This window comes from Argentina anserina, chromosome 7 (assembly GCF_933775445.1).
Source record: "Argentina anserina chromosome 7, drPotAnse1.1, whole genome shotgun sequence".
Taxonomy (NCBI): domain Eukaryota; kingdom Viridiplantae; phylum Streptophyta; class Magnoliopsida; order Rosales; family Rosaceae; genus Argentina; species Argentina anserina.
In genome coordinates this window covers 17,673,712-17,699,394 of record NC_065878.1, presented here as the reverse complement: position 1 = coordinate 17,699,394, position 25,683 = coordinate 17,673,712, and the positions used below count along the sequence as shown (strand labels likewise).

At 39.1% G+C, this 25,683-nt stretch overlaps 4 protein-coding genes across 4 annotated transcripts in view; 2 read left to right on the top strand and 2 right to left on the bottom strand.

Moving 5' to 3' along the window:
• LOC126802587 (chorismate synthase, chloroplastic) overlaps window positions 1-619 on the top strand; it is a 4,808-nt gene extending 4,189 nt beyond the window's left edge. Inside the window, exons 12-13 of the mRNA XM_050530231.1 lie at window positions 73-157; window positions 387-619. Coding sequence (XP_050386188.1) covers window positions 73-157; window positions 387-535 — 234 coding nt within the window. The 3' untranslated portion in view covers window positions 536-619. The remainder of the gene's footprint in view (window positions 1-72; window positions 158-386) is intronic.
• The window catches only part of LOC126802605 (mitochondrial import inner membrane translocase subunit TIM14-1), a 258,334-nt gene that overhangs the window by 220,180 nt on the left and 12,471 nt on the right, over window positions 1-25,683 (bottom strand). The gene's annotated exons all lie outside the window — the stretch shown is intronic.
• On the bottom strand, window positions 6,234-11,024 carry LOC126802585 (patatin-like protein 6). The gene is made up of 3 exons (XM_050530229.1): window positions 9,613-11,024; window positions 8,147-8,446; window positions 6,234-6,672 (listed from the first exon to the last, which is right to left on the bottom strand). The coding sequence occupies exons 1-2, from the start codon at window positions 10,693-10,695 to the stop codon at window positions 8,177-8,179; spliced, it is 1,353 nt and encodes a 450-aa protein (XP_050386186.1). The 5' UTR covers window positions 10,696-11,024; the 3' UTR covers window positions 6,234-6,672; window positions 8,147-8,176.
• LOC126803700 (uncharacterized) lies at window positions 15,966-24,342 on the top strand. Its single transcript, XM_050531456.1, is given in 12 exon segments — window positions 15,966-15,997; window positions 16,503-16,640; window positions 16,757-16,986; window positions 21,398-21,435; window positions 22,718-22,784; window positions 22,787-23,068; window positions 23,172-23,270; window positions 23,337-23,534; window positions 23,638-23,778; window positions 23,855-24,018; window positions 24,147-24,200; window positions 24,202-24,342. Coding segments are annotated over 12 exon segments (1,584 nt in total).

Here is a 25,683-nt window from a genome sequence, read left to right as displayed (position 1 = left end):
CTCAGGTCTTTCTTTAATATGCGTGGTTTAGTTATCTGACACAACTGTCATGGTTCTGTGATACTTGCGCAGAGGAAGCAAAATACAGTGACTAGAGATAAGAAGGAGACTGAACTAATAGCCCGTGGTCGCCATGATCCTTGTGTTGTCCCGCGAGGTATGTCTGTGAATGATACATGAACTTTTGTGCATCATCTTGGCTTCGGTGTACTTTCCGTTTTAGTTAAAGAAACATTGCAGTTGCAAAATATTGCCATACTTCATTGTATGATTGGAAAGCAGCTTATTCATTCCATATTTTACTTTTCGCGCTTAATTTGTGTTTTAAAGCCGAAATTCGACTGTAAGTATTTGTTAATTGTTTGTCATGCAATGGAATGATGCAGCGGTTCCAATGGTTGAGGCTGGAGTAGCGCTAGTGCTCATGGATCAGTTAATGGCTCAATATGCCCAGTGTCATCTCTTTCCACACAATCCAGATGTACAAGAACCTCTCTCTGAAGTGAACTCCCTTCCAACAATGTCTTTGTCATAGTTTCGTTTTCAATCTCTTGGATTTTGAGGTTATGAAACACGGTATACCATTTTCTTTTGGTAATAAGGCATGTGCATGTTCAGAAATATATGATTTATAGATGTAATAGTATGGTGATGAATTTTGTTTTTTTAAAGCAACAATTTGAAATTCATTGTTGAATGTTTGGTCTAAAGTAGCATATGGTTTGTAGTTCCGGTGATATTATGTTGGTTTGAAACGCATATGGTTCTACATTTACCTTGCTTTTGAATCAAGCTTCACCTGAACTCCAATGGCTCAGTTTTAGTAGACTTTATTTGCAGTCCATGTATTCAGTCCCAAGAATAGAACAATGATAACTAAATCATTTGTCCTAGCCTAGCCCCTATGGATCATAAAATTTATCACTTTTGACCATCTCTACTTCTTTGTAGCTGGTGTTTTTTCTTAAACAGAAATTACGTAGGGATATGAGAATCCCACATACACGCATGAAATCTCCAGAAATGTTGGCAAGAAATCTCGGACAATTTAGACACTGCTTATATAAGCATTGCTTTTCATCTAGAAAAGCCAAATTTGGGCTTGTGTCATAAACCCTTCTAACATGCAAGACTACCGTATTGAATAAACCTCAGCAGTCTGCCATTCTTCTTGAATCAGCCATATAAGGAACATGTTCCAGAAGTAAACATGCATAATGAGATGGTACTCAAGCTTAACCGCACCACAGCTTTATCTCAGGCTTTCACCAAAGCGATGAACCGTTCGATATAAACTGAGATTAATTAAGGGCTAGCTGTATTCTTGTTCTATCACTTGGAATCGATCAGCAACACCACTACTTACCTTCCATTTTTCATTTGGAAAACAGCTGATCAGAATAATGTTTCGCGCATATGCCCATTTCAGCTGGATCCTGTACGTACGTGATTCCAGTCAGAGTGAGAAACCTAATGACTGAAGCTGCTTATCACCAATTCGATCTGTAATGTACTGAAACTGAAAGAACACGTACAGGCGGTACAGCTATATATGGCGTCTCAATCTTATGGCTTCAGTATTCTATTCAAACTTTTCTGATCCGTGTCAACCCCATGTTTAATTTGCAACCACCTTACTACTATACGAACAGTTCAACTGATTATTGCTAATGTAAAATTAGCTTGATGATGTCCCAATCGACTGCTTAACCACCTCCTCCTTTGATCATTACATAAACGCATGCAAACCAATGGTTTGTTGCAGGGCCTATGTAGATTAAGGATAGATAAAGATGAGAATTAACAAGCATGACATTTTGTTTTCTACGAGTTGTCGTCTGTCTCCAACCATTATTGATCCATATTATTCAAGGACGTGATCGATGGAGTAATTGAAATGTTAGTGTCTTCTACAAAGTTCAAACAGAAAAGGGCAAATGTGTGTCTAGGGGATTGATGATTTGATATGCTGAGGTCTAAAGCGGGATTGATGTACAATATTGATAAGAAAGCTCAAGTGTACGTAGATTCCTTCATAAAGTTTTGTTCATACATTATAATTGTACATCAATCCTCCTTTAGATTTCAGCATGTATATCAAACTCAAGTGTAGATTCCTTCATAAAGATTGTTACATTATAATTGTAATTGTGGACGGAACCAAATCAAAGTTACTTTTGTCATACATGCAATTGGTAACCAAACATTGTGTGAGATAGCCAGATAGGTGACTAAACAATGGCACTCAAACATAATGGTGACTAAACAATGCAAGCCACTAAAGCTACTTTCGTATTGAAATTTTGTTAAGAAAACCAAAGAAAGAAGGTACCGTACGTACACGTCCATAATCTTACGAGAATGCTTGTAGTATATTATCAAATGTATATTAATATCAAAATTCTAACTCTATGAAGACGTAGTCTAACTTTAAACTAAGTTAACCTAATTAACTGGTCTATTACTGAATACAATGAGTTTATATGGAGGCACTTATCTGTAAGGATACATCAGTCGTAGCCAAACTGGCAAACTCATACTTCTAAAATGGATTTGATCGCCATCTTGTTTGAAAATATCAACAATCTGTGCAAGTGGCATGGGATTAAGCCTATCTTGATCATTTTCGAATCGATGATTATGTTGCTGAAAATATATTTGTTCTTATTCGATCGAAAGCCAGCTCTTCACATTTCCAATTGTGCGTATCGACACATCGCATTGTGTCATATCGATCTTTCATTTAATCAAAGCTTATCTCAGTCATCGATCTATTATCGATAGGTAAGGTATGCGGACGTGTATTCTAATGTTAACATCTGTCTGCATATAATTCTTTTGGTATATTTGGTCCCTTAATTAAATTGACATGTTTATGAATTTCATGATTAAATTCTTTGTTTTATTGGCATGATTACTCAGGTTAAGCTAACGGAAATGTAGACGCATTCAGTGAATTGGTAGACGTCGACACAAATTGGACTATATATCTTTGGTGATCAAGTTCTTTGAAAACAACTAGCAACTTGAGCACGTAATATTAAGGAGGACAAGCTAGTTGAATATTTATCACCGCATATGGTTTTGTGGTTGTCTAATTCGATTACTGTGAAGTTACGTTAACGATAATGAAATGAGATTCGACTTCATGAACTATTAACTTTGGATATCATCGCTTCTAATTACCAAGTAATTAACCAGTCTTGATAATTTGTTTTTGATCTAGTTCTAAAGTAAAACGTAATTCATACATTCTCAAAAGTAGAAATGCAATAACGATCGATCATATGCATGCATGCTCATTCTCATATACATACAGACGTTAATGTTTGATTTATGATTCTTTTGTATTAATTTGTCAGAAGAATTGAGGATGCCAAACTAAACCAACTGATATAATGATATATATCGATCATCACGTCAAATTTAATACAATTGCGTGATTTGATCTGTCTGGCTAACAAACGCCTTATAAGCCAATATATAGCAATGCATAGATAGGGGATTAGATACATTAGAGACTAAAAGTGTCCAATAATTGATGCAAACAAGACTAAATTATAGTTGACATAGAAAATCATAACATTATATATATTAGCATTACAGTACCATCCACTAATTCTCGAGCTAGCTAGCCGTTGTGGATAATATTATGCATGAGAGGGATAGCACTAAATTACAAAGACAAAGGATTAGTGACCTAACAATACACTATTTGGCAAAAAAAGAGAGAAAAGAACTCATTGCCATATAGATAGATAGATAGCTCACCAACCAATTCTACGTAGAAAAGCAAAAATCAGTAAAGTAGGGAAAACTAAGATGGTGACAAGTAGCTATAGAGACAGCAACCGAATGCAATATAACTCTGAGATTACAGCGATGTATTATCTCGTCCAAGCTTGGCCTTAAGTACGTGTACCCGATCTCTAATCTCCTTTCATATTCGTTATTGATCGATTTCGATTCCTGGTTTACAGGGTTAAGTTGTAAACGGGTGTTCCTAATCAACACCAACCGAAAGATAAAATGGACATTCATCGTGTTACTTTAGCCATAGTTGATCACAAATCACGCTAAAACTGGAGTTTATGTATCACAAGTATATATATGTTAATGAAATGAAACAGAGACTAGCTACAGTAGCTAGTAGGGAATCCAATATTGGTATATAAGTAAGATTCGATCATTAGTTTGTCAAAGAAAATGGTCATGGGAAAGGATTAATCTGATAAATGCATGGCATAGGCCAGAAAGGATCTTCATAAGATAGGGTTTGTAGCCGACCGAATATATATGGCAGGGAATATGCACTTTAACATTACTCAAATATGGAAAAAAGAAGAGAGCTACCAACCTCACAATGTGACTATGATGTGAGCACAACATTATATATAGCAATTTAGCAACTATGAGTTTGATGTGAAAACTTTGGTGGGTCTTCGCTAAAGAAAGCCAGTTAAGGCGGAGTAGACCAGTAGTGTTGGTCTAATTGATCGATGTGATCAATTTAAAGAAAGTGATGGATGTTTTTTCTCAATGTATATATGCGAATTAAATTTTTTGAAATCTTTGAAAAAGTCGACGGACACTCTACTTATTATTACATGCCCTTTTATGTTAAGATTTAGACATTGGTTAATTTATTTTAGTAATATAGTTACATGCACACAATAAGAACTTGGCCTTCTAGGCTTGCACGTACTTGGGAGGAGGAATGTTACTTATGTAGATCAAGTCATCAAGAGATCTGAAGGAGACATGTCCATTAGTATCTTTTTCAAATAAAGCTAACTAGTCACATTTTGGATTCCTTGATGATTATAAACATTAGAAAGTGAGAAAACTAGTTACCCTTTGCTATCAACTTTTCAGTTTTTCCCCTTGTTTGCTTTCTGCCTATTCAATCAACCAACGGCCCCTATTGCGTTGTTTCTAAAAATTAGTTCTGAAATCAGCTTAAAAGCTGTGTTTAGGTTCCCAAAACTAATGCTCAATCCACAGTGCACCGTGAAAATCACCAAACATTGATGCTCTTTCTAATGTAGAATGTAATGTACAATGATAATTCAGGTTCATATTCAGTCAACAAAAAAAACGATGCAAAATTGATGAGAGTGATTGATATTGCTAATTCGCAACACCTCATCAGGGATGCTGTCAAACTGTCATATTGAAAGAACAGCATTTTAGATTTTTCACAACTCGCCTTTTATTAGTTTGAAATGTAACATCAAATTGTAGTAATTGGTGTTAAATTGTCATTTGGGATTTTGGATTTTTTTTTAGTTTCAAGATTCTACTTTTTATAAGACTTTAAGCTATATAAAGTAGATGCGTGTATGATCTAGCAACGTTTTGTGTCAATGTCAATCTCTATGATACAAAATCCTAGATTTTAGTTATATGAGTCTCATGCTCGTCACGTTTATTTATATAAAAACTGTTACATTTTCACATAATGAGCTTAAGAGTATAATTTCGATTGCACTTAGGAGCGAAATGTTGTAATGGCCATATTGGCAAAATGCGTTATCATTAGATTTCGGTTAAAACGCAGCCGGTGAGTATAAGAGAACAACCGATTTCGGTCATATCGTGAACACCGTGGGAGCAACCAAGTGTGGTGGTAATGATTTGTTTTGGCTATCCATAGAATCAGTTTTGCAATGCTAAGTAAAGGGCAATGCATGTTGATTGCTATGTGTAGCAGCTCTGCTGACCCTTCTACATGAAGATATATAAGCTTTACTTGCACAAGTTCTACCATCAAAAGATGAGAAAAGCCTGATCATGCTCGAAGGTTCAAACCAACTAATCATTTTCTATAATAGTCAATAGGGGCAAAGGAAAAAGCTTTGATCGCGTGTGAAAGCCAATTCAAGAAAGGTAAAAAAAAATTAACAGAGACCCAAAGAAAATCAAAGCTTCATCATGTACGTAACACCCACCAACACTTTCTTAAAACTAAAAACATGTACAAAATAAGTTTTTCTTTGTTCAATCATCAAACTTACAATAGAGGAGGACCCCCAAACCTATATTACACAGTTCATGCCAAAAATTAAAAAAAAAAAAACCTCCCTATGAAAAGTTTCTAACTAGAAGCCATGAAGACCCACACAGGAGATATGGTCAGTTGCTTGAAGAAGATACTCAATATGGTAAACTACTCTCCACAAAAATCTACATAAATCAAAATGAGAATATATTTAAGGGGAAAAGAGACCATATGCCAAAGACAGAAACAAAGAGCTTTGATCATTTTCTTTTCTGGGTTTTCACTTAGCCCTACCACCACCACCCACGCTCAAGTTTTTTGAGACTAAGGGACAGAAAATGGAAAAGCGTTTGGGAAAAGTTGCAAATAAATAAAACTGCAAAGGGTATAAAAATCCCTAAACCCTCAATTTGAAATGCAATAGATTCACACAAGAATATTTGGATTCTTGTTTGTTTTGACCTTAAAAGCTTTTACTGTCTCTCTCTCTCATGCTTTTTCTTCACATTGGTTCCTACCCATAGTTGAAAGGTAGAGTGGAGACCCACACTGGCACACTGTATGGTCCCTTGGTGGGCAAAAAAAATCCCACAAAGATTTGCATGCTTCTTTACTCTCTTCACCCTTCTTTTGAGCTTTTCTTTTCTTCCTTTGTAATGAGCCTCTATAATCTGCAATTGGAACACATAATTCATTGTTATATTTCAAGCTACACAATGATGGTAGAAAAAAGACGCATCTGATTTACACTAAAAAGATAAGAATTTGTATTATACACTTGGTGAAAATCAGAAATCCATAGTACTGTCCTGAAAGTATTGAGCTAAGGGTCACCATGTCCTTTCATGTAAAACCAGCTTTAACTTTAGCAGTTTTCACTGCTTACCCCATTGTCTGTTTAAAGTGAGCTGGGAAGTCTAGTGTCACATTATTGCTAGTCCTTTTATGTACCAATTCCAGTTTTACTCCAAGCTATAGGAATGCAAGCACATTCTAAACATTGATTAGAACACAAGACTTCTAGTATTTAATATCTCTATCTTATTCTCTACAGTTTACCTTACATATCTGCATGGCCCCAGACTCCAGAGATTACCACATAAGAACTAAAACAATTACATAATGGATCTGTGTTCAGTAAACAAATATGGTTATCCACTTGGCTACTCTAAAAATCCACTATGTATGTGTGCAACTACCAGGTTTGTTTAACATTATTTGGATGATTGAAAGAAACCTAAAGCAACTTAAAAGAAGTTGACTATTCAATTCCACGAAGCTACTGGAGTTTTGGAATTCACCGAAAGAGGCATATGTGATTTTGTAGGCCAAAGGCTAAAACTCCATAGGAGGAGGTGCTTTGCCCCAGACATTCAAACCAAGCATCATAGTGAACACAGAGAGACCCTCTTTTCCGGACTACGGAAATGCCTTTAGCAAGGATCACAATCATATGGTCATGTGCCAAATGACCAGAATACCCTTCTTTGCCTAGTCAATTTCTCACTGAAATTTCTATACCCCAGTTCCCCTCAGAATCTATCAAGAACCGGTGTCGGTAGGCCGACAGCATCTGGGACTATAAGCAAATCATCTATTTGTTTTTGGCATTCTGTTTTCTATAAACTTAAAATAAACAACATTAGAACAATTTTTCTGGGGTCTGGAAGCAAGAACAAACTGGTAGGTATAAAGAGGGAAGAAAATGACAGAACCAGCCCACGGGGAAACCGAAGACTAAGAATTTTCACTTTATTATCTGAGGGAGGAAAAGTCTTGCACACATTATATAGTTGTGGCACATCCCAATACAGCATACCAGTAAATGAAATGCAAGGTTTTTTCTTTTTTTTTCCACCAACACCATCTCAATTATTGGTTTGTTGCATCAAGATAGCATATGCTATAATAAGAAAAACAGGGATAGCTATTCCTCACCAAAATTTCTTGTTTATAATAAAGTTTCTGACAAACAATTGTAAAAAATGCAATCTAATTTCATGGATTACCAAAATGATGCATCAAAATGGTTCATATTGATATCTGCATGACTACATGAGTCTCACACCGTACGGTGTAGTACTAAAACGTGAAAGGAATATTTCAACCAATATTGCATTAAATGTAATGGAAGAAAGAAGTTACCTTTTGGTATTGTTGGTGGTAGCAGTCAGACTAAGTGGCTTTAGGAGCAGCTTGCTTGAAGGCAACAGTGGGAGCTATTCTGCAACTCCTCCTCTGATGTTCCAGCACAAGTTCACCGGCAAACCAGTCAAGCTTCTCGAAATTGCTCTGCTCCGCGATCCTCTTGCCACCAAATAGAACCGATTCGACATTCTTCTGCTTCAGCATATCCTCTGCCAATCCCACCAGCATCTTGACATTGCTAGGACTCGGGTCTGTATCAACATTTGGACCACACCTCCCCAAGCTTGTCGCATTCGCCTACACATATAATTGCCAAATTAAGCATCTATTAGCCACGAATCATCAATTACCACCTACTTAAACTCCACGGTTGGTGTAGATTAAGATTTCTCTTAAAATACACAAGATTAAAAGCAAAGCATGCATCAGACTCATTAAGTTAAAACCAGGCAATGCATATATACGGAGAAGAATCCAATCTGATAGCATGCACAGCTAATATAAAAAAATAAACTTAATGGTAAAGATCAATGGAAGGCAGATCCATCTTAGGACCACCTCTTTAATAAAACAATGCCACAAAAATGAAAACAGAATGTGACAAAAAGGGTCTTGGGCAGTGATAGTAACATTATCCATGAGGTGGAAAATATGATAGACTAGTATCCACTTTCCGCAACATTTGTTTATGCAGATATTAACAAAGATTCAAAGATGCAGAGACATGCACATCAACAAGAAAACCAGAGAGACCCAAGAGGTGGTGCTGACAGTAATTAATAAGATGAACCGCATTGACCACAATCTCATACTTCAATGCCAGAAAAACAGGGTCAGAGATCCCAAAAACAACAAAATAAAATTGTCCAACAGAGGCTTTGCCCCAAGAAGCAAACTTCGAGTCTTCAAAAACGCATTAAAGCCAACAAAATCAGAGAAAGAATTCATCAATATGAGCAAGGTCGCTAATGCAGTGGGAAAAATAAACACGTCAAAATCCCCCCAAGGCCCTTATATTTAGTGAGAAAACAATCTGAGTAATCCGTCAATTTTTAGAATTTAGACCTAGTTGGTCTAGAGGACACACCAAGTCTTTATCAGCCAACCCCCCACCCCCCCCCCCCCCCCCCAAAAAAAAAGCACCACTCTTCATTTCTTTGGTCCCCGAAAATTTTAAATCGGCAAAACAAAATTGAGCTAAGAAAAAGAAACAGATCTGACAAAGGTCCCCCCCCCCCCGTTTTCTGCTACAATTCATGCAATTCCCTCCCTACGAGGCCACCAAGGTTTTACATTACGAAGCGCCAGCATTCAATTCCATGAACACAAAAATGTGACCTTTGTGCATACGTGTGTCTAAGTGTCACACATTTTTGCGTCCGAAAATCGACGCAAATTTAAGGCTTGGGCAGCCGGCCAGTGAAATATTGTAGCGGAGAGTTTTAAAGGGTATATGGTTTTACCTGAATGCGGACGTAGTTGTTGCTGCCGGACTGACCAAAGGCCATGGCGACGGACTGATCAACGAGGTCAGCGGAGCCGTCGCCGGAGATGCGGGCCATGGGGCGGGCCCACTCCTTGGCCTTCCACCTCTTGACCTGCTCGTACTCGTGGCTCGCTTCTAGAAACTGCCCGCTCCCGATGGAAAGTACCAAAAGGTCCTCCACGCCGCGCACGAACGGGAACTCCTGCTTGTTGTGGAGCACGTGCGTGATGGCCGCCGCGGTCGGGTTGCTCATGGCCAGCCCGCCGTCCACCGCCAGGCAGCGCGTCTGGTTGTTCACGGACCGCATTTGGACCGGCTCGAACACACCCGGCTCGGCCGACGTGGCGCGGCAGACCTCCCAGAGGCGGAAGTCGTAGCTCTCCGTCTCCAGCGCGTCGGCTCTGGAGAACAGAAACGGCGCCGTACTGGAGAGGTCGTAGCAGGGAATCAAAACCGGCTTCAACGTGTCCTTTAGAGTCAAGCTCCGGTCGTTGTCCCTGAACGCCTCTCTCATCGCCTTCTCCATCCCGGCCGAGCTGGAGCCGCCGCGGATGAACCACCGTAGGAAGCCCCCGCCGGAGGCGGAGGAGCTTCCTCGGCGGGCGGTGTAGAATCTCTTCCCCTGATCAACGAGGAGCCGCCACGTGTCGTCGGCATTGAATATCGGGCGGGCGTTGTCCCTGGTGGCGAAGAGCATGGCGGTGAAAATGCCCCCGACGCCGGCGCCGGCGGAGACGTCGAAGTAGTCGGCGATTGTGGCGTCGGGGTTGCCGGATTTCAGCTTGAGCGCGTTCTCGAGATAGGCGAGGGCCTTGCCGGAGAGAATCCCGCGCATGCCGCCGGCGTCGATGCTGAGAATGCAGATTTTGCCTCGCTGGTTCTTGATCACGGCATTCTGGTCGGGCTGCGACTCCGACGCCGGCGGAGAGATGGGCTTGGGGAGCCAGAGCGTCTGATCATCATACCCAAACAAAAACTTACTCTCCAGAATGGAGAATATCTCGTAGCTCAGCTTATCCGTGTCTATGCTCGGCTCTTGCATTTCGGCCCTCGAATCCATGATAAACAATGACAGAAATTGGTTTCGGTTTGGGTTGTTTCAATTAGACAAAACGAATTGAGCAAGGAAACTCATACTTCTCACTACTAACCCTGACTATATATTCTCTCGTTCTTTACTCCTATCTCCGACCCGCTGAAAATGGTCTTGGCTTGTACGAGAAACCTAACGAAATTCGCTTCGGGGTTCGGGGTTTAACGGAGCACGGTAAAGCTAAACAGAGCAACACGCAGCGAAGCTTTTTTAACCAACTGAAACAACCAGAACCCAAGAAAAGCAAATGAAAACCAGAGAGAGAGAGAGGGAGAAGAAGCAGGCAAAGGACACAGGCTTTGGCAGAGAGCATGTCTGTGTTTTTATATAGCTTTTATTTTTTAAATGTATATCCCCAAACATGTTTGACATTTCCACCCGGACGACGTCGTTTTTGGTTTGATCCTGGGGGGTTAAATTCTATTTCGGTGTTTCCAACACTGTGGTCACCGACGGCCGCTGGTTTCCACCTCCGTGATCGGACGGCTAGGAACTGCCGGGCTCTGTTGGTCCGTGATCGACGGTCAGTTTCGGGACCAGGGGAGGGAAAAGAGAGAGAAAAAATTACCGTCTTTCGCGCCCGTTTGTCGTTAGATGCGTGGGCCCTGCCGCCACATCCGTCGGTGAACGTCGCACTACTAGTGCTGCTTGCTGCTCTCTTCTGTTTTTTTCCCTCTCAAGTATTTGTTGACGAAAATGCCCCTGATTGGACTAGATACGACCAGAGGGTGGTCTGACGTGTTATCATCGGTCCCTCCTTAGGATATAGTGAAATTTAAATAAATATATATATATATATATATATTTATCAAAATATATTATAAATTTAGTTGAAATTGTCAATTTGCACATGAACTTATATTTTAGTCAATTTATCTCATAAACTTAGTAAATATTACCAATTTGTACCCAATCTATTAAATTTAACAGTTTATATCCAATTTTGCGTCACATGTTATGCACGAGAGTGATAATGTTGTCATTTTCTATTTATAATTTTCTTAAAAACAAATAAAATATTTTTAAAAAATAGGATTATTTTTTAATCAAATTATTTATTTACATCTTTTTTCTACATACTTAATTCTATTTCGAATTATATATTCAACATTCTCACATATTCAAATATAGTGAGTATATATATTTTTATATATACACATTTATTTTTAATTTTCTATATATTTATTTATATTTTTAAATATATTTTAACATACAATATCACGTAAAATAATAAATATATAAATCAATTACATGTTTCGAAAGAAACAAAAAAACATAGTAACAAATGTTCCTCTTAAGTGATTTTATTAATTTATTTCATTATTAAATATGAATAAAAATATAATGACAATATTGTCACTCAAATGCATGACATTTGACTTAAAATTGGATGAAAAATATTAAATTAAACGGATGAGGTGCAAATAGGTAATTTTTAACAAATTTAGAAGATAAATTGACTCAAATTGAAATTCATAGTGCAAACTGACAATTATGAAAAAATTTATGGTGCAAATTGACATTTTTATCTATATATATATATAACAGTAAAATATGGGAAGCAATCGAAGCAAGGGATGGTGGCTGGCATTAGGTAAACGGTAAACCAATAGTAAAAGGAAGACAAGAATGGGGAGTTGACTGAAAATAACCTTGGAGGCTGGGACCAAGGACCTCTTTAGCCCTTTACTGGCAGTAACTTTATTATTAACCCTTTCCAGCCAGTAAAAGTTAATTATGTGTTCTTCATGAGGGTAAAGTGGAACAATTTGGAGCATGAAGCAATGACACTAGAACGTTTGAAATGTTAATGGATGACATCTATAACAAGCTAAGAGTAACGGGAATATGGAGTTGCTGACTTTCAATTAATCTGTATAAAATGGGTAATGTATTTTTCAGTGAATATATCGGTAATGAAATTAATTAATTTTTTTTTAGAATAAAAAGTGAATGGAATAACAAATGAGTTGACTATTGATAGTCCGGAGTTTTGAGTGTATGGATTTAGGATTGAGAGTCTTTGATGACATATATAATCTAATGAGGTCCAACAATAGTCGATGATATCTTCGTAGACTATCTCACTTACGCAAGTACGGTATATTTTAATGTTTCGGACATAATCTGTGTCTGTAATTCAAACAAATACGTATGACCAATGAATTTTATCTAGATCAAGGCAAGACTTAGTATGATCATATCTTAATTTAGTAACATTCAAATTATCAAGTTGTCGCCAGATGCCAGTGAGTTAGAATTTTGTTGGTAATTTGCAATAACTGATCGACATCATTAAGGTCGTTACTTCAAATTTGCTGGTATTATAGAAAAGAAAGTTGACGCTTCCGGCTAAACAAACTAAGAAAGTCACTGATCTTCTCTCGGCAACAAACTATATTGCACCCAAACATCATGATCAAGCGAGCTGCATGGAGCATGTCATTCTTGAACAACCAAACTAAATGTGAAAACCTTGATGTGGATGAGGAGTTCTATCGATCAGAAAAGGTAAACATCCTAAGGGTTAATTTTTCTTTTCTTGGAAACATTGTACATGGTGAAACGGAGGCTATGGTATGGTTGCCACGATTTTCACTGCAAGAGTTTTCTCCTCGATCTATAGGCTATATTATACAGTTAGGTTGGCATTGTAATTGAAAAAGAATAAGCTAGAAGTTTCTGAATTGGCATAACCCCTTCGATTTTCAACGAGATAGTGCTCGATTAACAAAATAATGCCGGCGTTCACTTTCACTACTAAATTTCTAATACATATATCTTGGTCGTATGACTCGTATCCATCTTGATTACGCAGCTTGTAAATGAACCAAATGGCTAAGCTAGGGAACTTTTAATTATTTGATTCAAAGAAATCTTTTGCTCTAACGTGTTGGATTCAACAAAATGATAAAAACAAGAAAAATATACCATACAAAGAACCATAATTAAATCTATAGTACTAGTTTTGTTTAATCCCCACCCCTTTTTGTGTCTCATACGTATTTGGATCAATTACGAGGGAGTTGTGTTTTGTGGTTTAAGTTTGTGATTTTGTTTTTCCTCTTAAGAAAAAATGTAATGAAAGTCATATGTTTTCAAAGAATTTAGCGCGCTATGAAGTCCTATTTTCGATAATAATACGAATGATCGGAAGAGAACCGGAACCAGTAATGATTTTAGAGATGGCATGAGAAATAGGTATTGTTTTCCTAGTTTGTTTCTGCTTTCACCTTGCTCCGTATGTCATCTCTTTCCATATAGTTCCTTTGTACGTACCTTCATAAGCCAATTTATCAATGCATTCCTTGAGAAGCTTTTGGAGGTTTAGGATCGGAAGTGAAGGTTTTAAATCAAACTAAGTACATTGTTGTTCATAGATGATGGACCTTGCTATCCTTGTGCTTCAGACTTAATTTGTCAACCCTAATGAGAAGTGCGGACTAACGGTCTATTTGTGTTTGCTCGATAAGTCTAGACTTTGTGTTGGGATAGTCTTCTTTATGAAGTTGTTGCTCCAAAATACTGAAAAACATTTTAGTTTAGTACAAGAGTGATAATATAGAGCTTGTGCGGTTAGACATTATATATGGTATAATGTGTCCCCAGAAAGTGAGTTGCCTCTTGATTTCATCTTCATAGGTGGTGGTGGTTAATTAGGGAATTCCTATTCTCACAATTGGTTACATAAGAAACCACGAAAGGGAAGGACAAGAGCACCACTAATTCATGGCTAAACATATGGTTTTTGGTGTTCCACTATTTCTTAAGTTGATTACTAGTACTTAGTGCTTGTGGACTAATCCCATCATGTCATTCATTAGGTTCTTAGTGGGCGACCTTAGTGTATTAGACATGAAGATCCCTCTGCGCATGCCATAGAGAGGAACATAAAACTAGCTTATCCAAGAAATCCATGCCAAGAGCTAATAAAAAACAATTGAAGTTGGATAAAAAATTAGATCTGTGAGACACGATATGAAATTATTGTGTTTAGTCCACATTGTAACGATCATTAGCAAGAATCATTTTGATTTATAGGAATCTAATTCGATTGTGCGTACGCTAATTCAAGAAAACCTCGGACTTTCTTCTACCCAAGAAGTTACCAAAGTTTTGAGTCGGACATTGACTTTGTTCCAACTAGATTCAACAATCGATCCTATGCCAGGTTCCTCAGTCAGAATTATCGGCTTATTCTTAGGTGCTCGATCACATCTTATGATCCTATAGAATACGAAGAAATTAAGATGATCGATATCTGGCAAGAAACAATTTTGGTGTTATTTTCAAACAAAAAAACGTTTTGTTTGATCTTCATTTGATCATATCACGTAGGAAGGATTTACATACATGTAATATTTCGCATACATGCATGACACCTCAAGAACGAAAAGGCTAGGGTACGTTGCTGCCTCCATTTTTCCGAACCCCATGCGCCATTAAGATCGAGCTTGTTTCATTTATGTGGTGTAATCTAAGAAGTAAAGCTACAGATAGTTTTGAATGCCATGTATATATATAATTGCATCACCAACATAGTGTACGTAGTAGCTATATATACTGGGCGCTCGTGTGGAGAGCGAGCATCAATGTCGTCTTGGCCTCTAGTGAGAGCAGAGCTAGCTGTGAAGACATGGATATATATTGAAGCAGAATTTATTCCAAGCAGACAAGAAAACAAGCTGTAACAGAACCAGCTCGAAGCTCTAGCTATAACTCCCTTTCTCTCCTTCTGTGATTTAAGCTATCAGCCTCACGTTGATTGTCACAACCTATTCCCATAACGCTGTCCGAGTCCTCCAGTCATTTTCGTGTTTATCCCTAACCCATTCCTCTGTTCACTCATATGTATTTGCATGTCTATCCCATCTCATCTGATTTTGCTATATATATAAGGCCTAAACATGCACAGCCATATATACACAATGATACATATGCCGGTATATAGCTCAGCGCAAATGTTGGATCTATGCCTGAAGCTCCTGCTCAAGTGGAAACTAGATTGATAGATATATATGCCCTTTTGTCTTTTAACAATTGATAATGGTCTCTTTTGGGAGATGGATCATCATGGCCAGGTAACAAGTTACAAAGGCTACCTAGCTGTAGTCTTATCACTCCTATGTAATATTCCTTAAATCCCAATACCTTCTGTGTGGTCTCTATGTATTGCCTTGTAGTTACCCCGGCCTAGCCTAGTCCATTCTATAGAAGGCTGCTGGTTTATCCCTGACATGACAAATGTTAGGGCACTGCAAAGTGCAAAGTAAGAGAATTCTGATGAGAAACATACTGCATGTGAATAAAACAAATTTATCTCCTAATTAACTATCTAAGCATGAAAATTTTAAGTTCGACCTATAGTTAACTCCCTTGATCAATTTTTTTTTCTTTTGTTTTCATGGCAAAGATGTACCCTATTTATAATCTATGTTTCTGCATTTGCTCATCCCTTGACTAACGTCCAAAAACAAGTGAACTAAGTTAAGGTCGGAATCTAACTCTACAACTCTACAAGAATACTTGGTATTTAACTTGAATAGAATACTCAACAAAAAGGAATAGTTTGAGAAGGGAGTTGTATGGTTCTAATGTAAGTGAGAACATTACACAAATAAATATCCTCCTCCCGACTAGAGTCTACATAAAATATGGAGCCCGTTTTGTTGCCAAGTGACCAATCATTGTTCACTTCCAAGATTCTTGGGAAACCTGAACCTCAGTTCATAGTCTCATCTCCTACACTTCTCCCCTGATCTCATTTTTTCCAGACACTCACAGTATGGATTTTCAAATTTCATGACTCAATCTACCTCGTTGCACTTAAGAAGCCACGTCAACCCAAAAAGAACTCAGTCATGGGAAACACTACATCAAAACAACCAAAGTAATTGCATAAATTTAAGGATGTATATATGAAACATGTAACTCCCATTCTCTTATTCCTTGATTTACAGCTCCATCCATTATCTCTTATGGTTCAATTGCATGCTTTGTCATAACCTTCTGTTGACTCTCTCTGCAGCTATCATGCTTATTCCTACAACCAGCTGCAGCTGCAGCAGACTTCATCGTTTACTCCATATTGTTATGCAAAGAAGGCAAAGACAAGTGATGCAAGGTTGAGCATGGATGTAAATCCAATCAAGGATCCCAATAAGAAGAAAGGAACCATTGCAGGGGCATTTGCTTTGATAATTGGTACTAGGATAGGCTCAGGGATTCTTGTACTCCCAGAAAAAAGCTTCTCCAGCAGTAACAACCTCCCTCTCAATCTCATCTGGTTGATTTGTTTAATTAATCTTCTTTCATTATGTGAGGCGACAGTGCTTGAGTCATGTACGTGACACTACATTTGGTGACTATAGTCTATATAAAATAATTTGGTGGCCATAGTCTAAGAGAATATAGATTTCTTTGAGGCTTACTTCTGATATGAACACATAAGACCCTTTCTTTTTGTTTAGCTTTACATTTGTTGTACACTTGTACTATATATGGAATGGAGAAATAGTGGTAAAATACCGATTGTTTTCTTTGAATTGATTTGCATATACAGATTCAATGATATATATAGGCTAATTTACACTATATACTAATATCTCACCTAATCACTCCACTACATATTGTTTCCTCCACTAATTCTTCATTCACCTACTACCATCCACTCACACTCCCCCTCAAGTTGGCGCATACATATCAATCATGCCTAACTTGCCAAGTGAGTCATAAAAAGCTTTCTTAGATACTCCTTTTGTGAGCATATCGGCAAGTTGCTCTTCTGTAGGAACAAAAGGAAAACTGATGATCTTCGCGTCTAGCTTCTCCTTTATAAAGTGACGATCAACATCCACATGTTTTGTACGATCATGTTGTACAGGATTCTGTGAAATATCAATAGCTGCCTTGTTGTCACAGTACAGATGCATAGCACATTTAGGTTTAATACTCAACTCTTGTAGCAAGTTTCTAAGCCATAACAATTCGCATACTCCTTGAGTCATACCTCTGTACTCCGCTTCAGCACTAGATCGAGCTACCACCTTTTGTTTTTTACTCTTCCATGTAACAAGATTACCCCCAACAAAGGTAAAGTACCCTGATGTGGATCTTCGATCTATAATATTTCCAGCCCAGTCTGCATCTGTGAAGCCACAAATTTCAAGGATTTTATTGTGATTAGAGAACATTACTCCTCTCCCCGGAGCTGCCTTTAAGTACCTTAAGATCCTTACAACAGCATCCATGTGGTCCTCGCTGGGATTATGCATGAACTGACTTACTACACTTACTGCATACGCAACATCTGGTCTGGTATGTGATAGATAAATCAGACGGCCAACTAGCCTCTGATAACGAGGTTTGTCAGTAGGGACTTGATCTGGATACTCTGCTAACCGATGATTCTGCTCGATAGGAGTATCAATGGGAGTGCAGTCCAACATACCTGTCTCTGTTAGTAGATCAAAGATGTACTTTCTCTGACACAGATAGATACCATCACTTCCCCGGGCAACTTCAATGCCTAAGAAGTACTTGAGTGTACCTAGGTCCTTCATCTCAAACTCTGTGGCAAGCTGTTTCTGTAATCTATCTACCTCAATAGTATCATTCCCAGTAACTACCATATCATCAACATATATAATTAGGGCTGTTACCTTTCCTTGTTGATGTTTGAGAAATAACGTGTGGTCTGAATTACTCTGTTTGTAGCCAATCTTCCTCATGAATTGTGAGAATCTTCCAAACCAAGCACGAGGTGACTGTTTAAGACCATACAAAGACTTCCTCAATCTGCATACGGAGTTACTTGGAGAAGCGGCCACATATCCAGGCGGAAGATCCATGTATACTTCCTCCGTTAGTTCTCCATGAAGGAATGCATTCTTAACATCAAACTGCCTAAGTGGCCAGTTCAAGTTAGAAGCGACAGAAAGCAATACTCGGATAGTGTTCATCTTTGCAACAGGTGCAAATGTCTCATCATAGTATATGCCATATGTCTGGGTGAACCCCTTCGCTACTAAGCGTGCTTTATATCGGCTTATTGACCCATCTGGATTATGCTTCACTGTAAACACCCAACGACATCCTACAGTCTTCTTGCAATATGGTAGAGGTACAAGCTCCCAAGTATTGTTCTTTTGTAATGCTTCCATCTCTTCCTCCATTGCTTTTTTCCATTTTGGATCTCCCAATGCATCCTGCACTTTGTTAGATACTGATACAGTAGATATTTGATTCACAAATGATTCATATGACTTAGATAATCTTTTGGTAGATATAAAATTCGCTACCGGATACTTGGCTTTAGTCTGAAGGTTAAGTTCATATCTTTTTGTTGGTTGACCCCGAGTAGACCTATTTGGCAAAACATATTGTCTACTATTAGCTCTAGAATGACTAACCTCAGGTGAGTGATCTTCTGTACCAGGAGAACATTGGTCAGGGGTATAAATAGTTGTATGGGAGTCATGAGGAGCATTTGTGTTGTCAGCTTCTGGTGCCTGAATCTCTTGAGTGACGACCTCAAGTGGTGCCTGTGTGGCTTTGGTAATCTCAACGGAACCTATTACCATATCAACTGACTCACTTGTCTCCCCCTCTCCATGATACAACTCTTCAAAAAATGAATTCTCCCCCTGAAGAGCAGTATCAGAAGAGGGAAAATAACTCATGTCCTCAAAAAAGGTAACATCCATAGTGACATAGTATTTCCGAGTAGGGGGATGATAGCACCGATACCCTTTCTGATGTCCTCCGTACCCAAAAACCACACATTTAATCGCCCGGGCATCCAACTTAGAACGCTGATGTGGTGAAAGATGAACAAAAGCAACACAACCGAAAACACGAGCAGAAAGATTATGAAAAGAGGGTAATGAGACATGAGATGCAAGTACCTCATAGGGGACTTTCCCTTGAAGGACACGAGAGGGAAGACGATTAATAAGGTGGGCGGAAGTAATGACAGCATCACCCCAAAGGTATTTAGGCATGTGGGCACTAAAAAGAATACACCGAGCCATGTCAAGTAAATGACGATTTTTTCTTTCAGAAACCCCATTTTGCTCAGGTGTGTAAGGACACGTTGTTTGATGAATAATCTCGTGTGTGTTAAAAAACTCCTGAAAGTGATGATTCACATATTCCCCCCCATTATCAGAACGAATAACTCGAATGGTGGCATTATATTGTGTTTGGACAGAGGTATGAAAGGCACGAAAAGCTGGAAAAACCTCATCTTTATTTTTAAGAAGTACAATCCATGAAAGACGTGTGCAATCATCAATAAATGACACAAAATATCGCATGCCTGACACAGTAGACTCTTTAGAGGGTCCCCAAACATCAGAATGAATTAGTTCAAAAGGAATAAAGCTTTTAGTAGAAGTACTAGGTGAATAAGTAGATCGATGACTCTTGCCCAAAACACAGGTCTCACAACATAAAGAAGACTCGTCAACACTAATAAACAAAGTAGGCATAGATTTTTTCATAACACTAAAAGATGGATGCCCTAAGCGACGATGCCATAACCAAACTTCACTTAGCTTGTCAGAAGTGGAGAGTAAAGCGGTCCGAGACTGTCCCCCTGGTTTTTCCCCTGCGTATGTCAGATCCAGATGAAACAACCGGCCCCTCAGATACCCCCGAACAATGACCCGTCCGGTGAGAAGATCCTGAAAGATCACATACATAGGAAAAAATGTTACAGAGCACTGAGCGTCAGCGTTTTATTGGGGAACAGATATCAAATGATGAGATAAAGCAGGTACATAGAGTACGTTGTGAAGCTCTATGGTGGGAGTAATACGAACGGATCCAGATCCTAACACGGGAAATGCCTCACCATTAGCATTAGTAACAGAGGGTACGGGTGGAGGGGACAATATGGTGAAGTAAGATTTATCATAAGTCATATGATCAGATGCACCAGAATCAATAATCCAAGTATCAAAACTAACAGAGTGAGAAATATTGAAGGCCATACCAATTTGACTACGGCCAATGATGGAAGCGGTAGGTGCTCCGCCAGCAGTATGATGATCATTCCCAACCACACCATAGATATCGGGTTCCGGAACTAAGTGAAGAGCTGCTCTTGCCTGGGGACGATGATTAGGCCTCTTGGGCCTAAGATGCGGATATAATTTCCAACAGGTCGCACGAGCATGGTTAGTATCATGGCAATAAGAGCAAGGAGGGCGAGGTTGATTCCCGAAACCTGGTGGTGGTCCTTGTCGATGAAGGGGGGTGGAAGGTGCTTGCAGAAGGGGTGGTGCCGGAGAGCGAGCATGAATAGTAAGGCTGGAAATGACAGCCGGTGCCGGAAGAATACTCTCCTGCTGAGACTCATCCTTTCGAATATAGGTGAAAGCGGTGAGTAGACTAGGTGGTTCGGTCATTCGGAGCAATTCGCCTTTCGCACTGGTATGCTTGACATCAAGACCTTTCAGGGAATGGTGAACTCGTTCAAGCTCCTTCTCCTTATGGTACCAAACAATATCCTCTTGATTTTTTATCATGCAAGGACGTTTCACATCAATCTCAGCCCAAATATTTTTTAGCTTGGTGAAATAATGCGCCACCGGTTGCCCATCTTGGTGTATGGCCAAAGATGTGCACATTAACTCATGAACCTGTATGAAATCAGAGTCATTAGTATATAAGCCAGTCAGTGTCTCCCATATTACCTGCGCAGTAGCACATGCCTCCACGAGATCAACTATCTCATCATTCATAGCTTTCCACAAGATGGACATGACAAGACCATCGTCGTCGTCCCATTTGTTGTAGGCAACAATATCCTCAGGACTAGGAGCTTTAGTGACGCCGGTGACATGTCCCATCTTGTGCATGCCTCGAAGATGAGCAGCCATGAGTCGTTTCCATTTACGAAAATTGGTTTCGTTGAGTTTGGTGCCCCCAAAGGAACCACAGTCAGAATTTTTGACAGATACTTCGAAGGTCGGAACTTCAGGGAGCGTAGAACCCTCAGTTTCATGTCCAAAACCCATTGAAAAAAAGAAGCAATGTAGTTAGACAGCAAAACAACACAAAAAATTAGAACAATCTGTCACCGATGTACGTGCCCTGACGGTGAATATGCACTGACAAAAATATGGTGGACCGGGTCGGGTCGGGCAAACCGGATAGGGTCGGGTGGATCGGGTCGGGTCGGGAGCGGGCCGGGTCGAGGGCAGGCCGGGTCGGGTCGGGTTGAGAGATAAATGTTAGGGTTTCTGAAGAAAAATTTCGGGAAAGAGAGGAGAGAAAGGGACAGCGGCGGGAAAAGGGTCTCGTCGATGGAGCGAGAGAGAGAGCCGAGGAGAGGGAAGAGAGGGAAGAGAGGGACCACCGGAGGAGGGCGTCTCGGAGATGAGGAACAACGGCAGAGATGAGGAGCAGTGAAGCAGCGGGTCGATTCGGAGATGAGGAGCAGCGGCAGAGATGAGGAGCAGTGAAGCAGCGGGTCGATGAGCTCTGAGGAAGGTCTCGTCGATGGAGCGAGAGAGAGAGCCGAGGAGAGGGAAGAGAGGGACCACCGGAGGAGGGCGTCTCGGAGATGAGGAGCAGCGGCAGAGATGAGGAGCAGTGGGTCGATGAGCTCCGAGGAAGGTCGATGGCGACGTCGAGCGGCGAGCCCAAGTGCGGAGCGGCCAAGCAGAAGCAGCGGAGAGACGTCGGAGATCGACCTGCCGGAAAAAAGGAGAAAGAACAGAGCAGGAGGCTCTGATACCAAGTGGTAAAATACTGATTGTTTTCCTTGAATTGATTTGCATATACAGATTCAATGATATATATAAGCTAATTTACACTATATACTAATATCTCACCTAATCACTCCACTACATATTGTTTCCTCCACTAATTCTTCATTCACCTACTACCATCCACTCACAGAAATAAATATCTAAGTAATCACAAGCATTATCATGTCATATTGATTGATTCCAAGTTCAATAACCATGGTAATCACAAGCATTATCAACTGATTGAGGCACTATTACTGATTGAAATCAATGTAAGCATGAGGAGGAAGAAGGGAAAGGAGACAAAGAGAATGAGTTGAAGGTCATTTCAATTAGGACTATGGCTCAAGAGACTTTAGGAGACTGGGGTGGAACTCTAGCCTCTCTGGTTTACATATTCTTAGATTATACTTCCATGGTTGCTTATAGTTCCAAGTCTGGTGAGATCCTTTTTCACTTGATCAATCTCCCAGCTCCAGTTTCTGGCATCCTTTTCACTACAGTTTTCACTTTTCTCATCTCCATTGGTGGGACTCGAGCTACTGATCAAGTTAACCAACTGCTCACTGCTTCCATGATAGGTAACATCTGGACCAAACCTCCATTACATGGTTGCAACAGTACAGGTGCATATATATTTGATTCTTTTTTAACTCTAAAACTAAGAATATATATGATTCACAGGCTTACTAGTAGCAATAAAGGTTCTAGCAATAATGTTTGGAGGTTGGTCAGGTCTAGAGGGAAGTGGAGATTGGGGAAAAGCCCCCCCTACAATACCTAGCACCTCGTAAAGGAAAATATTTTGCTTTTCTGGTTAAGAAGTACACTGGCATTTTGTTCAGCAAGCAATATTTGAGACTCTCCTATGTCATGGCATTTTGTCTCCCTTTGCAGTTCTTTGTGCATATTTGGGCAGTGATCTTAAACGCTTAAGGATTTCGGTGGTTTTTGGTAGTATTGTTCCACTGCTAGGGTTGTTTGTTTGGGATGCAATTGCTCTTGATTTATCTGCCCAAGCTGACCAAATGATTGACCCTGTTGAATATGTGCTACTCCGAGAAAAATGATAGACCAGCTCTGGTAAATCCAGTTTAAGTTAACATGTCAGTCAAATTTATGCAAGCAGTGACTAACTATGAAATTCAACTTTGGTTTAGGGTGAAATGGAGTGGGGTTTCATACATGGTCGAAGCCTTTTCTCTCCTTGCAGTTGGAACATCACTGATTGACACTCTTCTTGGCTTCTCTGAGTTTTTCAAAGAACAACTAAATAGCCTCTCACACAAACATTGCAGGTAACTTTTCAAAAATGATGAGTAGAAATAAGTAACAGTTTTCCCGAGTATGCTTGTAAGGCGCTACACATTGTTTAACTTGCATGTTGCAGAAACCAAACAAGCCCTTTGATCTGAGAAAATGGTGGGCTGGTAACAATGTGAGCTTTACATCAGTGGCAGTGGTTGTTGTTCCATTCCTTCTTGTGTCGACTACTGTTCCTGATATATTCTCTACTGCCACAGATGTTGCTGTAAGTAATGAGCACTGACTCTATGCTTACAATATAGGTTAACAGATCCAAATTCTAGCAGGCATAGCTATGATCTACAATTTAAATGCTGGTTTTGTACATGACTAAAGTTATTTATCGTGGATCAGGGAGGGTATTGTATGACAATGCTATATGGAGTTCTTCCACCAGCAATGGCATGGGAAAATGCATAATAAAGAAAGAGATAACGCTTCGCATCAGAAGACTTTATCCAGAGCAAGGCCAGTACTGGTTGCTGTAGGACTCCTTGCCTGTGGAATTGTAGGAGAGCAAATCCTTCAAGACTTCCTCATATTTTATTAATATCTAGCATGGACTATTAAGCAACATGATACTCTTAGGTGGAAGATTCAGCAAAACCGTTAAAAACGCTTCCCAGAAGGTATAGTAAACGGTCAAGTTAATCAAAAAATTGATGTCCAGTTGTTTCTTTTAACTTTTGTACAAACGTCTGTGAATGATGCAAGTCATAAATGTATATAAAGCAGAGATAATGTAATCACAAATCTACTTCCAATGAAGAAAATATAAAAGTAAACGATAGAGTACATACAAGCCGTGCATGATCTTAGTTGGTCTTGGTTGTATATTCCAAAAGCATCTCCACAATGTCATTTGAGAAACTTGCAGCATCAATCTAGATGATGAACAATGTAAAGATTTCCTAGAATGCACCAATCTGAAATGAACATATGGATGAATTATCACACTTTTTTTTTGTTACAGAAGAACTATCACACTTTGGATAACAAAAAATGGCATAACTGCGCAATATAGAATATATTAATCAGTGAAATTCTAAATGGGCCTATAGAACTCCAGAACTTCGGAAGTTTAGCTGATTCCGGTAAATTACTTTTACCATGTGAAATTTATAATTTCTGTTGACTGGTGGTGGTGATAGAAACCAATGCATTTTACTTGGTCCTTAAACTTCAGAAGTACTGTGATAATAGCTTACCTTTGCAATCCCCCTCAAAAAAAGAAAAAGAAAAAAAGCTTACCTTTGCAAAGTTTCCTCTGAAACTCAACTTTCATTTGAGAAAATAATTATCATTATATTCTCCTTGTCTTGCTCTGTCTTTGGCCTGTTTTAGTTTGGCAACTATAGCTTAACAATAAAAAACATCTGGTTCTAGACCAGAAAAACATATATTGATGAATGCAAACTTTTAATAGCATCACATGAAAACCATATATGGAAAGTTGCAGTTACCATTTCTGGAAGCATTCAAGATCTGCTGAACTTCTTGCTCCACATTTAGTAGCTTTCTCATTATGTTATGTGCATTGTTGACTTCCAATCAGGATAATACAACTGCATTACCACTGAATGAAAAGAGCAGAATACAATCTCTCTTTCTGTAAACATGATTGTTGCAGCCATGATGTGTAGTTTACTGTAAAGGTATTCTTTCCTCCAGAAATTTTAGAGATTCATTCCAAAGAATTCCATCAAAGCATCAAGTTTCAAGTTCTTAATCAATTAACTAATATATAGAAGCTATAGTCGGATAGAATTCTTAACGGCTGATTGTTCCCAACTACAAAGTTTGTAAGAAATTTCAAATTCAATTTCCTACAGTTTAGCATGTCAAAGAATCTGAGTGGACCAAATGTCTAGAGACATTAGAGTTGACCAAC

Bases quoted from the DNA above. Each gene is read 5' to 3' on its own strand.
- LOC126802585 (XM_050530229.1), bottom strand. From the start codon at position 10,695: ATGGATTCGAGGGCCGAAATGCAAGAGCCGAGCATAGACACGGATAAG. The intron at 8,447-9,612 runs GTAAAACCATAT...TTATATGTGTAG, and splicing joins ACAACTACGTCCGCATTCAG to GCGAATGCGACAAGCTTGGG.